Here is a 15,442-nt window from a genome sequence, read left to right as displayed (position 1 = left end):
GTTTCTACCACAGGTGCTGCCGAATCGAGCGTTGTTTTCTTAGGCGGGAAGTGTAGAGAATGCACAGCTTTGAAGCTGTCATTATACCGCTAATAAATGCGAATATATATAGAAGGAAAAAAAAAAATGACTCGAAACTATGCAGACAAACTAGAAAGTCCGCTTCTCACTTGTGGTTATGTTTAGGAGGGCAGTCTGTAAAATAAATACTCAAAACGAGCTTCATTTTATAACATTTTATGTACACAAAGTCTCTCACATGCTAAATACAGAAGTATAAAAATTAAACAGAAGTGCTAAAAAAATATAACGCTCACAACAAAAATATCAAAAATTCACATTGTTTATCAAAACAAATACCTAATCTCGTGATAATTCTACATTATAACTGCATATATTCCTCAATGAACCCCAATGAGGTTTTAGAGCAAATGGAGGTGCCTTGACATATTAGATGGACTCGACTAGTATTTTAGAGGTAGAACATCTCCACACCAAAACACTCCACCGTGACTGATGTCTACTTGATCGTGAGGAGATAGTGACACAAAGTAAAAAGTATGAAACGCGTTCTCTTCTAGTTTGGGCCTATTCCACTACATCCGGCAATATGAACACATGAGATCAGGGGTGATCCAACCAGGTTAGAACAATATCCCTAACTAACAAACAGTTATGCATAAAGTTTGGTTTCCTTTATTGAATTCACATTTGATTGCAGCCATTTTCACCTCCGAGAATTATTTGGCTGTAATGTTGCCTTCTGGAACCTTAAACAAGCACTCAGTGTTTTTTTTTAGCTTTTACTTTTAGTTATTTTCTATGCCTGAAGGCAGAGCAGATTATTATTCTCAGCCTGGTATGTGACACAGATACCAAAAATACAAGGCACGAGCACAGAGGAGCTCTGTCTGATGCCGAAACCTGGAAAATAAATAGGTCTACCTGATATGAAGGCACAGCTGGAAGTCACGGGAACAATGACATGCATACACTAAAAACTTCAGAAGGTTAAACATCAACTAGGAAATTTCAAATACTTTATGGTGGACAACCAGACTTGACATTCCCTTTGGTTTCACCTTGTAGTAAAGATTTCCAGCATACTCAGTCATGGAGGATCATTTTATCTTCTGCGTTATCCATATTTACAGAGTTCAGTTATCATTTAAAAGCTTCAAATGAAAAGCTGTGGAAGCAGAGCTCAGGAAGAGCCCCCGGAGAAATTCCAGAACCGAGGCCAACCAGGTAGAAGTCAATTTGTGAAGACAAACAACCTGTTCACTTCTACAGATCAGAAGCTAATTACAACAGATGCATGACAGCACGTAGTGTAAAGTGCTTGTACAACTTTATTTTCTTTTATCTTAATAGGTATAACCTTATGTGCAGATTAGTTTTGTAATATATTGTATGTTTCTGTAGAGCTCAAAGTCCACTGAATAGACAAGAGTTAAAATGATAAAGATGTGGCTGACTGCAGCGAACCCTAAGGGGAGCTTACACTTACTGTTTTAACATTCAACTACATACAATAAAGTGGCCTAGTGATGGTGCAGGCAGCCAGAAATGTATCACATTTGGGCATTCACTTCTAAGAGGCTGTCCTGCCCTTTACAAGTGATGTCCTATCCTCAGGATTGACCACCACTATCTAAAATCGGTGGAGGTATGAAACTCGGCAACCTACGCTGTTCTGTTGTAGACTACATTGCTCCATCCATTGTGCAGTGGACTGGTTACTGCAGTGCTGCTCCCATGGAAGTGAATGGGTAAACAGCTCCGTCCAGTGCACAATAGACGGAGTGGTATCGTTCTGGTGCTGTGGCAAACAGTTGACTGGCTGGGGTGAGGGATGTTGGACCCACGCCGATCGGACAGTGATGTCCTGAGGATAGGCCATCACGTGTAAAGGGTTGGACCCTTTAAAGCTCAGTTCTCGCAAACTTGTGAAATCTGCTAACCCCCACTCACCCCTTCAGAATGATAATGGAACCCATATAAAGAAAGAAGGGGACACATTCTCCCTCGTGGGATCAGTTCCAGTGTGTCGTAATAAGGAAGTTCCCATGAAGGCCAATTACAATTCGGCTTTTCTACATGGTACAATACCTCCACACAACACAATGCATTCAAACAGATTCCACGTAATAAAAGATCTCATTAGCATCTCAGAAGGTAACATTTGTACATGATCAGGTTCCCTGGGCTGGGAGGGCCTGCATTCTCACACAGAAAAGGTATATAATACCCAAGTCTTCTAGTCAGAACTTGTTCCTACAGGGTCCGTCTCTAGCAGTTGCTGGTTTTTGTGTTGCTGGATGTGCTGGTGTAAGTACTGCTCTTTCTGGAATATTTCATAGAGCTAAATGAGATCTGCATTCTCTCCACAGTCCTTACACTCCTGCAGAGGAACGTGTTCTTGACATTATCTCTGAAGTCTTTGGACACAAAATAATAGACAAAGGGATCGATGCAACTGTTCAAGGCCGAGAGACAAAGGGCCGTAATGTAGAAGGCATACATGTTACCAACGTGGGTTTCCCTTATAATGGCATAGTTCACCAACAGCAAGATGTTACTGGGCAAAAAACACACCAAGCACATCACCAGCACAGTAAGGATAAGCATGATGGCCCGTCTTCGCTTTTTGCCAATGGTTTCATCTGTGATAGAGTCATTCAAGGTTTTAATCATAAATGCGTAAGCCACTGACATGAGAATGACCGGGAAGAAAAAGAGCCCAATGGCAAGAGAGAGGAAGTATCTGAACATATCGCTAGCCAGAACGCTCGCTGGCAAGACATCATGGCAGGTGGTGATGTTGAGGTTGGAGACGTAGACGGTCTGATCGATCAGATATAACGGAATGGTGCTTAACATGATTATGATCCATATGGCTCCTGATACAATTAACGCTATTTTGGCGTTCCTCCTGGTACGGGAAATGGGATTTACAATCACCCAATATCTCTGAACGCTCAGGCACGTGATGAAAAGTATTGAGCAGTACATATTGCCATAGAAAAAACCCACCAGGACTTTGCACATGGCTTCTCCATAGACCCAGTTGTTGCCATTCAGATGATATGAAATCTTGAGGGGAATCCAGATAATGAACATTAAGTCGGCCATTGCCAAGTTGGCCATATAGACCACCGCTGGGTGCTTCTTCTTGGTTCGGAAAAAGAACACCCATAATGCAATGGCATTGCTAGGCAATCCAACAATAAAGACAATAATGTAAATTAAAGGGAGGAAGACTCTGGTCAAGCCACCAGTCAAGACCTTCTGTGCAAATTCGTTCACTTTATAGCCATAGATCCCAGTGCTGTTGTCTGGTATGCCCGCAAAGTTTCTTCCTTTTTTTGAAACTGAAGTATTTACACCTATAACAAAGACAATACAAGGTCAGTTCCTCTTTTTCATTTTTTAACACAAGCTTCTAAAAAGAATTATTAGAGAAGTCCCGAAATAGAATAGGGTTTGTTAACAGATACCTTTGCCCATCAATGTCAGCTTTTAGTACTATGAAACCAAATAATGAAATTTAAAAAAAAGAAAAAAAAAAGGCCGTCTAATGATCAAGCTGTGCTGGGCAATAAAATCTGTTTAAGAAGGCCCAGAATGGGTAAAAAAATAAAATATAAATAAGCATTACTCTTACTTTACCGATCCCCTTCTGCTGGTCCAATGATGCTCTGGTCCCTGCTGCTCTCCACTTCCTGCTGCTGACTTACCAACCAGGAAATGGCTGGAAACGACCACTTAGCCAATCTCTATCTGAGGCAGGTCACACTGTGGCCAGTGATTGGCTGAGTGGGCAACTTCCTGGTTGAGCTAGGACCAGGAGGTAGAGAGCAGCAGGTATCAAAGCATCGTTGAAATTGGGGGGTGAGAAATGCTTTTCATTTTTACCCATGAACCACTTAAAAAAAGGCATCCACCCCAAAAAAAAAACAAACATATTCAATAACACAGTGGTCAAGATAGATGCAAGTCAATGATCCAGATCATCAAGAGGGACTATTGAAGAGACCACTCTGTACGTCTCCTCTAGTAGTAGCCTTAACACTTTATTCAGGTTTTATGTACTATGGGTGAGGGCCTTGTGTGATGCATAGAATAACCACCTCTTTACTCCACTGGGAGGCAGCTCAATGTGGAGAGCATGTCATAGTAACGCCCCACCTCCTGGGCATTAAGAACAGAATTTAGAGGAAAAATTTTTTCTTGTTCAGGTATATTTGTACCGCTCTCTCCATTCCCTACCGAGTGCTGTCAGCAGTTTAGCATTGTCAAAACTGCTGACAGACTCCCTTTAAATTATTCATGTCCATGTTCTCTTCCCTTTGAATGCCTCAGCACTGACAAACGGTTGGTGGTGTGAAAAGTCATGGCCAAGGATCTGATGGGCAAATTCATTTTCATTAGCCTTCACTTATCTGATATATTACTATATGGCGCAGTGTCCATTACCGAGCATGCCAACATGTCTGCACGCAGCTGCAAACCAGACCTTCTAGGCTGTAAGACAACATTACTCACCACAGCCTCAGGGCTAGTCACAGCAGATCCTGCTCTTATCATTCCCTTTTACATACATCACATGTGGACTAAATAACGACAAACAACATCTCCATCTTGCGGTTTACCAGCTATTGCAAATCTACAACCCTCAGCGGAGAGACACAGGATGGAGAATACTCCACACAGCGTTCCACAGACTGTATACTATACAGTGGCACAGGAGCCCATGGGCCTAGAATCTTGATCCTGCTACCTTACAACCATTTGGATTGTTATCGATGTCTGTTTAAAGCAAATTTATCATGTCGAAAATACAGAGCAGGAGGAGCTGAGCAGATAGATATATAGTTTTATGGGAAAAGACTTGTTAAGAGTTCAGTGGGTGGTCTGATACAGGCAAGGCTGTCCGTCACTAAGCAGGACCACCACTATGACTACCACTGGATAGAGGATAAGTGTCAGAATGGCCAGGGTCCGACCGCTGGGGCCCCCACCGATCATGAGGCCCGGTCTCCACATTTGAATGGAGCATCTGATACACATGCGTGCTCGCCGCTCCGTTCAATTCTATGGGCTGCTGAGGAAGGTGAAGTACAAGCGCTCGCCTACTTCCTGCAGCCCCATGGAGCGGCAGCAAGCATGTGTGACCGCTGCTCCATGCAAAGAGGGGAGACTGAGCCCTCGTTCCTGCGATCGGTGGGGGCCCCAGTGGTCAGACACTTAAGGGGTTATACGCCTAATAGATGGATTTCTAGCGCAGATTGGAAAGCCAGAAAGGATGCTGGCGTAGATTTAGAAGCAACGGTGGATCCACCGTGAGCAAAGGGGCTTATTAAGATCGGCGTCTAAAACACCAGTCTTAATAAATGACCCCCTTAGTAGCTGTCTTAGGCCGAATGCACACGGCCTGGATTCCTGTTGAGAGCAGGAGCGCACAGCCGCTGCACTACAGTAATACACTCGTATGATCTACACCAGTGTATTACTGTAGTGCAGCGGCGGCACGAAGCGCATGGCGTCATAGCAACCAATGACGCCGTGCGCTCTTGCTCTCAGCAGGAATCCAGGCCGTGTTACCACGGACCGCTCACGGCCACGGAACCCGGCCTTACTGTAACACCACCTTTAATGAATAAAAGACAGGTTATACTGAAATATATAGGGGAACAATAACATATATCAGTCTGCTCAGTCCCACCGGCTCTGTAATGTGCTGCCTGCAGACTGCACTGCATTTTCAGCACGTTTGCCTCCCTTCAAAAGGAGTGTTCTGGTTAGCATGATTTTTAAGAAAACGCCTACCGCCTGCCTGCTTAACCATAAGAGTCACCCCTGCTCCACGCCGCCTCCATCTTCTGGTCCTCGCACTCTTTTCTTCCAGTGGTGCAAAGGCGTGGACACACGTGCCTCTCCAGTGGTGATGTGGCCACAAGCAGCGCGTCATTTGGCTGGAGCGGTGCAACATGACCACGACCATGCACCACCGGATATAACCAGTGCAGGGACCAGAAGATGGGGACAGCGGAGGACCAGACCGGTGTAGAGCAAGTGAGTATAAGGCATTTTCTTACAAATAATTATAACCAGAAAGCCCCTTTAAGGCTTCTTTCACACTGGCGTTAGGCTTGTCCGGCAGGGGAACAGCGTACCGGATCCGTACTAACGCTTGCGTGTGCTGCCGGAAATCCGGACCGGCCCCATTCACTATAATGGACCACCCCTATCCATGTGCCTCTATTACCCACTCTGCCCACCCATTACTGTCGAGTCGTGCCACAATGTGTCTTCCCCTTGTGACATCGAACTCCCTTCCTGCTCCCATGGTCCTGTCTATATCCAGGTTTGCTAGTTGTCTACTACAACACAGAGGTCGTAAGTCAAAGCCTTGCCTGGCGCCGGCCGCCATTATTCTGCACGGCTGGAGGCAAAGCTTAGATTTCAACAAGGGAAGGGATTTCTCAGAAAATGACGAGCCTTGAAATGAGTAGTGTCATTATGTTCTTACTAAAGGAGCGCTGTAATCCACAATAACCACCCTCACTGACGAAGCGTTGTCTCCTACACGCAAGGACAATGATCTCCGCGCACAAAAGCTTCAGGATGCCCGCGGATACGACGTACCATAAACCGCTGCCAAGACCAAATGCACAAGTTTCACAAAGAACGGCAATTATCTGGGCATGGTAAGCTAATCGCCGACTGACAGCAATTAAATATACATAAGTGATCATTTTCGTAGTTTTATGGGTTTTATTTTGCAATTATAAACTTAACAGTATTCTCGAGGAATGAACCCTGGCCAAGCTGGTGAGACACAGCATTACCTCCAAAGGAAACCATGCCAGCGAGGGCACCACTACGAGTGGGATCGTTTTCTCCCGTTTCTATAAACTGCAGTCATTTCACGCATCACTAATACAGCACAAGAAGCAAAAACTAAGAAAAGGTTTCCAAAACACACTCTGGAGATGTAGCACAGACCTACCCACACAGGCCTTCCATCTCTGTGGCCACTTGGCATAAAGAGAGGATAGGGGATGACAAAATACTCTAGAATTAAAGGGGTTGTCTAGGATTTTTTTTTTTCCCCCCACCCAGGGGTAGCTTTGAAAAGATCTATACTATACTCACTGGAATCCTGGTAAGTGTGGCAGACGCAAGGGGGCTTACCAAGCACAGCGCCACACACTGTATAGAGGCAGTGCTTGGTACTGCAGCTCAGGCCCATTGACTTGAATGGGGCCAAGCTGCAACTAGGCCACGTAACTCATCTACAGTCTCTTCTAACAGTTGATCATCAGGGGTCCCGGGTGTCATACCCCCACCGATCTGATATTGGATAACCCCTTTAAGCTGACCATAAATGAGATAGTGGTTGTCCAAATGCTCGCTCAGCCAAATGCCATCTGTCCTGATCCCCCCCCCCCATGTACATGCATGTTTGGTTGAGCGTGTGTAATGTAAATGGGAGAAAGCCCCTGCAGACACATCTGAAGGATAGCTTATCTCCCGGAGAACAAAAAGATGGTGCAAGTTGAAATCCAACATGCCCGACCATTCTCTGCCCTCATATCTGCCAATGGGGGTGTCAGGAGACCCCCACACATCACCAACTGCAGATCTGTCTCTCTGGGACTGTCCCAGATGGAGCTCACAGAAACAATCACGATCAGGTGAACACAGCGATCGTCAGATGTCACACGGGTGTCCGTCAGTGAGCGATGTCACACGGGTGTCCGTCAGTGAGCGATGTCACACGGGTGTCCGTCAGTGAGCGATGTCACACGGGTGTCCGTCAGTGAGCGATGTCACACGGGTGTCCGTCAGTGAGCGATGTCACACGGGTGTCCGTCAGTGAGCGATGTCACACGGGTGTCCGTCAGTGAGCGATGTCACACGGGTGTCCGTCAGTGAGCGATGTCACACGGGTGTCCGTCAGTGAGCGATGTCACACGGGTGTCCGTCAGTGAGCGATGTCACACGGGTGTCCGTCAGTGAGCGATGTCACACGGGTGTCCGTCAGTGAGCGATGTCACACGGGTGTCCGTCAGTGAGCGATGTCACACGGGTGTCCGTCAGTGAGCGATGTCACACGGGTGTCCGTCAGTGAGCGATGTCACACGGGTGTCCGTCAGTGAGCGATGTCACACGGGTGTCCGTCAGTGAGCGATGTCACACGGGTGTCCGTCAGTGAGCGATGTCACACGGGTGTCCGTCACACCGCTCCGGGAGCCATCTAGAATGGGAGGCTAGCTATACACAGTGCCGATTACGTGGGGGTTTTTTTTGTGGATTTTTTTGCATGGAAAAACCACAACGTAATACAGTACCAGCAAAGTCATGTAGAATCTCATGTACACTTTGTGGACTTTATCAGCGCAGAAATCGATCTGCCGTATGGATTTTTAAATCTGCAGCTTATAAAAAGTTTGTGAGGATTTCGGGGTGAGGTCAGGGGAAAAAAAACGCATTCAAATCCACAAAATCTGCAAGTAACACATGTGGATTGTGGTGCAGAAACGCATAGAAATACGTGCAAAAATCTGAGTGTAAACCGACACTCGTGCGCAGGTAGCTTCAGGGCGCCCTCCCATGCTGTGGAATTTTCCGCAACCGAATCTGCAGATTTTATAAAGTAGTGGGTTTTATTGCGACTTAAGGAGCATTCAAACAACCATATGCGTTCTGTGGTCTGCAAACCGCGGATCCGCAAAACACAGACACCGGCCATAATATCCTGCGTCTTCCCCACTATTGTAGAAATGTCCTATCCTTGTCCGCAAAATTAACAAGAATAGGACATGTTCTATTTTTTCTTGGCAGGGACCCGCAGAACGGACATGTGGATGTGGACAGCACACAGTGTGCCATCCGCATCTTTGCGGCCCCATTGAAATGAATGGGTCCGCATGTGATCCGCAAAAAATGCGGATCGGATGCGGCCTGAAAATACAGTCGCAAGAATGGACCCTTATGCTGCGGATTTTTACACAATGGAACAAGATGGCTATTTTCTTGGTGAATGGTGTTGCAGATTTCTGTGCTGACTCCACCTCCATTGTAATGAATGGAGACGCTTAGCTACAAGAAATCAAACAGAACCTTATTGTGCAGCAGAACAGAACACAGGTGTAACGCCCCAGAGTGGCATTGCCACCCTTTCTGAACCCCCAACTATCCTTAAAAGGGTTCTGCAGTTTGTTTAAACTGATGATCTATCATCGGCATCTGATCGGCGGGGATCCGACCCCCAGGACCCCCGCCGATCAGCTCTTTAAGAAGGCAGCGAAGCTGGCAGTAGCGCCGCGGCCTTCTCACTGTTTACCGCAGGCCCAGTGACGTCACGACTAGTATCAATGGCCTGGACGGGGCTAAGCTCCATTCAAGTGATCCAGAGGATAGATCATCAGTTTAAACAAACTGCAGAACCCCTTTAAGGGTGTACCCCGTGTATTTATCCTAGGTCCTGCACACTGTGTAAAAGTATTTATGGTTTAGTGCAGGGCTGGCCAAACTGCGGCCCTCCAGCTGTTGTAAAACTACAACTCCCACAATGCCATGCTGTAGGCTGATAGCTGTAAGCAGTCTAGGCATGCTGGGAGTTGTAGTTTTGCAACAGCTGGAGAGCCGCAGGTTGGCCAGCCCTGGTTTAGTGACTGATTTACATGTAATGTGCCTGGTTCACCAGCAGATGGCGACATTTTTGCCAAAGCTGAGTTACCAAGTATGGAACCCTTCCTTCCATCCTATTCCCCTCTCTAGAGAGGGAGGAGTTAGTTAGTAGTGAGTGAGTCTAGCCTTCCCCTCCTTGGGGACAGGTTGTGTGAAGTTTAGCTTACCCCCTGTAAGGGGATGGCTGTGTTCCAGCCAGCAGAGCACTGCCTGCTCTGCTGGGCTCAGAGGCCCCGTCTACAAGCCTCTGAAGCCAGGAGGAAAGTTCCCTGGACAATTTTAGAATGAAGATAGAGACTACACAAGTAAGAAGTTTCAGCAGAAAGCAGAAGGAAAAGTTCCTATTTAATATTGCTAACATAGCAGAGCTGAGAAAGCTACAGTATAGCAAAGCTGAGATTGTTGCATAAGTGTTTGCCAAGGATGTCCAGGTAGGAGCACCGTGACACGTGCATACAACACCTTCAGGGATATTGTAGGTCACTCTACACCACTGAGTGCCAACACTACTATCTACAAAGGGGACTCCACGTCCTCGTTGCTTTGATGCAACTGGCATCACGACTACTTGCTCTGTAAGAGGGACATATATCGTAAAAAAACCTCCTAAAGGGGCAAGAGATACCCCAGACGTCGGTATAAGGGCATTTCACAGGCGCCGAGACTTTTCATCCTCATAGGCTAACATAGGGGATGCCTTTATGTTACAGATTTTGTGGTGGGGACCCCTTAGACATCAATTAAAAAAACAAACAAAAAAAACACAACACAATAGGCACCAGAGACATTTTATACACCCATAGGCCACCTCTCTCCTGGAATGTATCCATTAGGTTCATTTATCTGGTGAAATCATTACCGAAACATTATTCCTTCAAATGGCAGATGATGCAATCTAATGACTATGGGGGCACTGGGGCTGCAGGGATCTCCTGTGAGGGGCATCCCTCATGTTTGCTTTACATCTCAGGTATCTTTGGTTTCCTATGGAGATAAGCGGTGCCACATGAGGCATGTCGGGGTTAGAGAACATGGTTGGCTGCCAGACTATAGGAGAATCAATAGAGCGCATTGCCTCCTAACAACTTTCTGCCATACACCAGACCAGTATAACATATATATACAGCACCGGGCGGACATGGTCACTCACCTGACGCGGGCAGGACGCAGGTAGCCAAGAGCACAGAGAGCAGCAGGAGCCGCCAGCCCCTCATCCCGCACAGCAGTGGAGACCCCGCACTCACCCCCGACACAGTCCAATCAGACCAGAAAGTACCGCACACTGACCCGAGCGACAAGTAGCGCGAACTATCCTCAATACTCCGGGCCTGACGTCACTAGCCCTAATCACGCCCCATACCTAAGGTTTCGCAGAAACCAGGGAACCTGAGCGGGGCTGGGCCTTCCGTGACCACGCCCATGTGCCGCTGACGTCACCCACCAGGTATGTTAAAGGTCTCCGAGAGCGCAGACGTCTTGCGCAATGAGATCCATAGAGAGGTGACAACCATAGAGAGGAATGTCCTACACAGCAGGGCCAGTGAGTAATGGAGGCGCTGACTGGAAGACCACCGTCCTCGGACTCTGGAATAAGGCAGGAGACCACTGTGATGTCTGCATTGTGGTTTGAGGTTATAGGGTAAACCACAGGCTGATGTCACCTGAGGGACCCAGGAGGGGCCGAACTCACCCCATGTACCTATAGTGGGGACCATTGGCTTCTGACAAGAGAACATAATAAATGTAGCGCTGTTTTCCCATTAAAACTAAAGACAGAATCTGCTGTGGAGGTTTCCAATGGAGTCTCCAACACAGAAGTGAATTGTTAAAGCCCCTACACACAGGAAAGGGGTAACTATTAGACAGGTGGGGAGAGGCTCGGACTGGCCCAGAGGGGTACAGGTGAATCCTCCAGTGGACCCCTGCACAAGTGGCACATACAGTGGCGTAGCTTTAGGGGTCGCAATTGTGACCGGGCCCCTAAGTCAGGGGGGCCCACAGGGCCCCAAGGAGAGATGGAATCCCACCCTGCCAGACGTAAGCAATGAAAGCGCTGGCTTCAGCACTGCGGCAGCGCTAGGTCCACATAGAGTGTGTGATGATGATTTGCATACAATACGGGATCCGTAACACAAAGTTCACAAGTCAACCAATAGGGTGGGAGGCAGAGCGTGTGTGCGTGCTAGTGCACGCCGTCCCGCCGGCAGACAGTGCTGTGTGTTGTACGGGGCCGGACGCGGGACGTGGATGGTGAAGCTGCAGGCAGTGAGTGAGGTCCGGAGCAGAGAGATCAGCCTCTACAAGTTATAAGACTGAGGGATGCTGCCAGGAAGGAATGGGGACTGGGAGATGGCAGCGGCCAGCTTACCGGTCTCCAGCGTCCTGAGTCCTGACTGATGTGCCAATGAAGGGCAGGTCACTCCTGCTGCAGGCAGGGCCAGGACCTAGTTACTGCTAGGTGCAAGCGGATCGCGCCGCCTGAGCCGTACAGCGAAGGACACAGGCCGGAAGAGGCCTTCGCCGCTTCACTGAGAGTGTCATGGAGGTAAGTATGTAAGTTAAATATATATTTTTTTAACACTATGCTGTTGCACAGAATGAGGAAGAGGGGAGAGGAGCACTATGGGGGCATCTACTAGGGGGCATTATACTGGCACACATGGGGGGAGAGGAGCACTATGTGGCATCTACTAGGGGGCATTATACTGGCACACATGGGGGGAGAGGAGCACTATGGAGGCATCTACTAGGGGACATTATTTACTGGCACACGTGGGGCGAGAGGAGCACCATGGGGGCATCTACAAGGGGGCATTATTTACTGGCACACATGGGAGGGAGGAGCACTATGGGGGCATTTACTGGCACACATGGGAGAGAGGAGCACTACTGGGAGCCCTATATATTAGAATTATACTGGCACTATGGGGGCGAGAGGGGCCATATGAGGGCATCTACTGGGGGCCCTATATATTGGCATTATATACTGTCATACATGGGGGGCACTATTGAGAAGTGGGGGAGAGGAGCACTATGGGGGCACAAACTATATGTGCAATATGGGGGTGGGGATGAGTACCATAGTGGCATTTTATACTGGCATACATTATACATTACGGATGCACACAAGATTGCCATCCGCGTCCGTCATCCTTGTCCGTAGGCTACTTTCACAGTAAATTGGTGTCCGTAGGCCACCTATGTGTTAAATACAAGGGAGGGAGGGAGGGGGGGGGGCCGCACTGGCCACCAATGTGTTAAATACAAGGGAGGGAGGGGGGGCCGGCCGCACTGGCCACCAATGTGTTAAATACAATGGAGGGAGGGGGGGGTCGGCCGCACTGGCCACCAATGTGTTAAATACGAGGGGGGGCGGCCGCACTGGCCACCAATGTGTTAAATACAGGGGGGGGAGGGGGTCAGCACCTGCCAGGCAGCAGGGGGCAGTCATGTACACAGTTATTTTAGTATATTCTAACCTGAAGCGTCCCCATCACCATGGGAACGCCTCTGTGTTAGAATATACTGTCGGATCTGAGTTTTCACGAAGTGAAAAATCAGATATAAAAAGCTTTTATGCAGACGGATCAGCGGATCCGTCTGTGTGAAAGTAGCCTACGGACAAGGATGACGGACGCGGATGGCAATCTTGTGTGCATCCGTGTTTTTTCACGGACCCATTGACTTGGATGGGTCCGTGAACCGTTGTCCGTCAAAAAAATAGGACAGGTCCTATTTTTTTGACGGACAGGAAACACGGATCACGGATGCGGCTGCAAAACGGTGCATTTTCCGATTTTTCCACGAACCCATTGAAAGTCAATGGGTCCGCGAAAAAAAAAACGGAACGGCCGCGGATGCACACAACGGTCGTGTGCATGAGGCTTTACACATATTTTTGAACAATATTTAAGAGTAATGGGTCTTTTGTGTATGTAGAAAATGTTTCAGCTCATGTAAAATGGAAGCAAAACTGAAAGTGTTGAGTTTATATTTTTGTTCAGTGTAAATATATAACTACCTGAAGGACACGGCTTCACTTGGGTATATTTAATCTATTTCACTTAATGTTTGTGTGTGTTGTTAAAAGTTATCAACACTATCCACTATAACATTGACATCTACAGCACCCCGCCCCCTTAACAGAGACCTTCACAGCCCCCCACCCCTTAAGGCCTCATGCACACGACCGTGCAGTTTTTTGCAGTCCGCAAACCGCGGATCCGCAAAAAACAGAAGCCGTCCGTGTGCCTTCCTCAATTTACGGAACGGCCCATTCTAGACATGCCTATTCTTGCCTGCAAAACGGACAAGAATAGGACATGCTATATTTTTTTTGCGGGGCCATGAAACGGTGCAACGGATGCGGACAGCACACGGAGTGCTGTCCGCATCTTTTGCGGCCCCATTGAAGTGAATGGGTCCGCACCCGAACCGCAAAAAATGCGGCTCTGATGCGGAGCACAAAAACGGTGACACTGACCCCCCCCCCACAGTGCCCCGTCCCTTAAAATTGAACCTCCACAGTAGCCCACCCCCTTAACTTTGACCATTACAGCAGCCTTCCCCTTTAACAGTGAGTTTCACAGCACACCACCACCTTGACCGTGACCTCCACAGGGGCTCATCCCCTTAACAGTGGCCTTTACAGCATACAGCAACCTGCCCCTTAACACTGACCTCCATAGCGGACCATCCCCTTAACTGTGACCTCCACAGCAGACTGCCCCTAGGGTGGCCAGAGGTCCAGTTTTAGGCCGTACAGTCCGGCTTTCGGACTCCATGTCCTCCGTCTGGCGCAGGGCCTGGATGGACACAAGGATGTCCTTTTGAACAGCTCACTCTCAGACAGCAGCACTGTGCTGTCTGAGTGTGAGCTGCAGGAAGAAAGTCACCGTCCCTCCCACCAATGCAGCTGACAGAAGTAGATTTTTACCTTAATTTTTTCAATCCCCGTCGGCTGAGGAGTGCGAGGGGGCATGGCCTAACCGGACCTGGGGCCGTGTGTTTTAAGTTCGTCTTTTGAGGGTGGACACATTGTGGCAGGGGTCGTGTCTGGGCTCCTTCCTGCAAGAGTGACGCCCCTCTGGGCACCTTACTGGCTCATTTGCATACCAAATAAACTGGATTTTCAGAGGATAAAAACATCTATTGCTGGAACAAAGGCACATCTGGAAATAAGGTGCTAAGTACTATTAGGCCATGGCTTTACTTCAATAGCAATTATCCTGGTGACAGATTTCCTTTAACCCCTTAAGGACTTAGGACGTACCGGTACGCCATGTTTTCCGAGTCCTTAAGGAACCAGGGCGTACCGGTACGTCCTGTGTAGTTTTGATCACTGCCGCACGGCCGGCAGTGATCGGAACGGGGTGCCTGTTGAAATCATTCAGCAGGCACCCTGTGACCATGCCTAGGGGGGTCCTGTGACCCCCCCGCATTGCCGATCGCTACAAACCGCAGGTCAATTCAGAAACATCAAAGTGCCTATATTTCGATGTTAACCCCCCCCTCCCGCAGCCCTCTATGGGAGGATTGCGGGCGGTGCGGGAGGCGGACGGCAGTGTGGGGGGCGGGTGCGCGATCTTCTGCCCGCCCCCCGTTTATTCTCAGGATGACCGAGCGGTTGAATCAGAGTGTCAGCTCATTGCTGACACTCTGATTCAAACGGCTGACATCTGTGCAGATGTCAGCCGTATTAACCCCTTCCATGCCGCGGTCCATAGGTACCGCAGTATGG

General features: G+C 48.3%; 1 protein-coding gene across 1 annotated transcript; it reads right to left on the bottom strand.

Annotated features, from left to right (window-relative positions):
* Positions 1-221: 221 nt before the first annotated feature.
* F2RL1 (F2R like trypsin receptor 1) lies at positions 222-11,033 on the bottom strand. The gene is made up of 2 exons (XM_040421410.1): positions 10,853-11,033; positions 222-3,389 (listed from the first exon to the last, which is right to left on the bottom strand). The coding sequence occupies exons 1-2, from the start codon at positions 10,914-10,916 to the stop codon at positions 2,293-2,295; spliced, it is 1,161 nt and encodes a 386-aa protein (XP_040277344.1). The 5' UTR covers positions 10,917-11,033; the 3' UTR covers positions 222-2,292.
* Between the last annotated feature and the right edge of the window lie 4,409 nt (positions 11,034-15,442).

This window comes from Bufo bufo, chromosome 2, assembly GCF_905171765.1.
Source record: "Bufo bufo chromosome 2, aBufBuf1.1, whole genome shotgun sequence".
Classification (NCBI taxonomy): Eukaryota; Metazoa; Chordata; class Amphibia; order Anura; family Bufonidae; genus Bufo; species Bufo bufo.
This window is presented reverse-complemented; position numbering and strand designations above follow the sequence as displayed.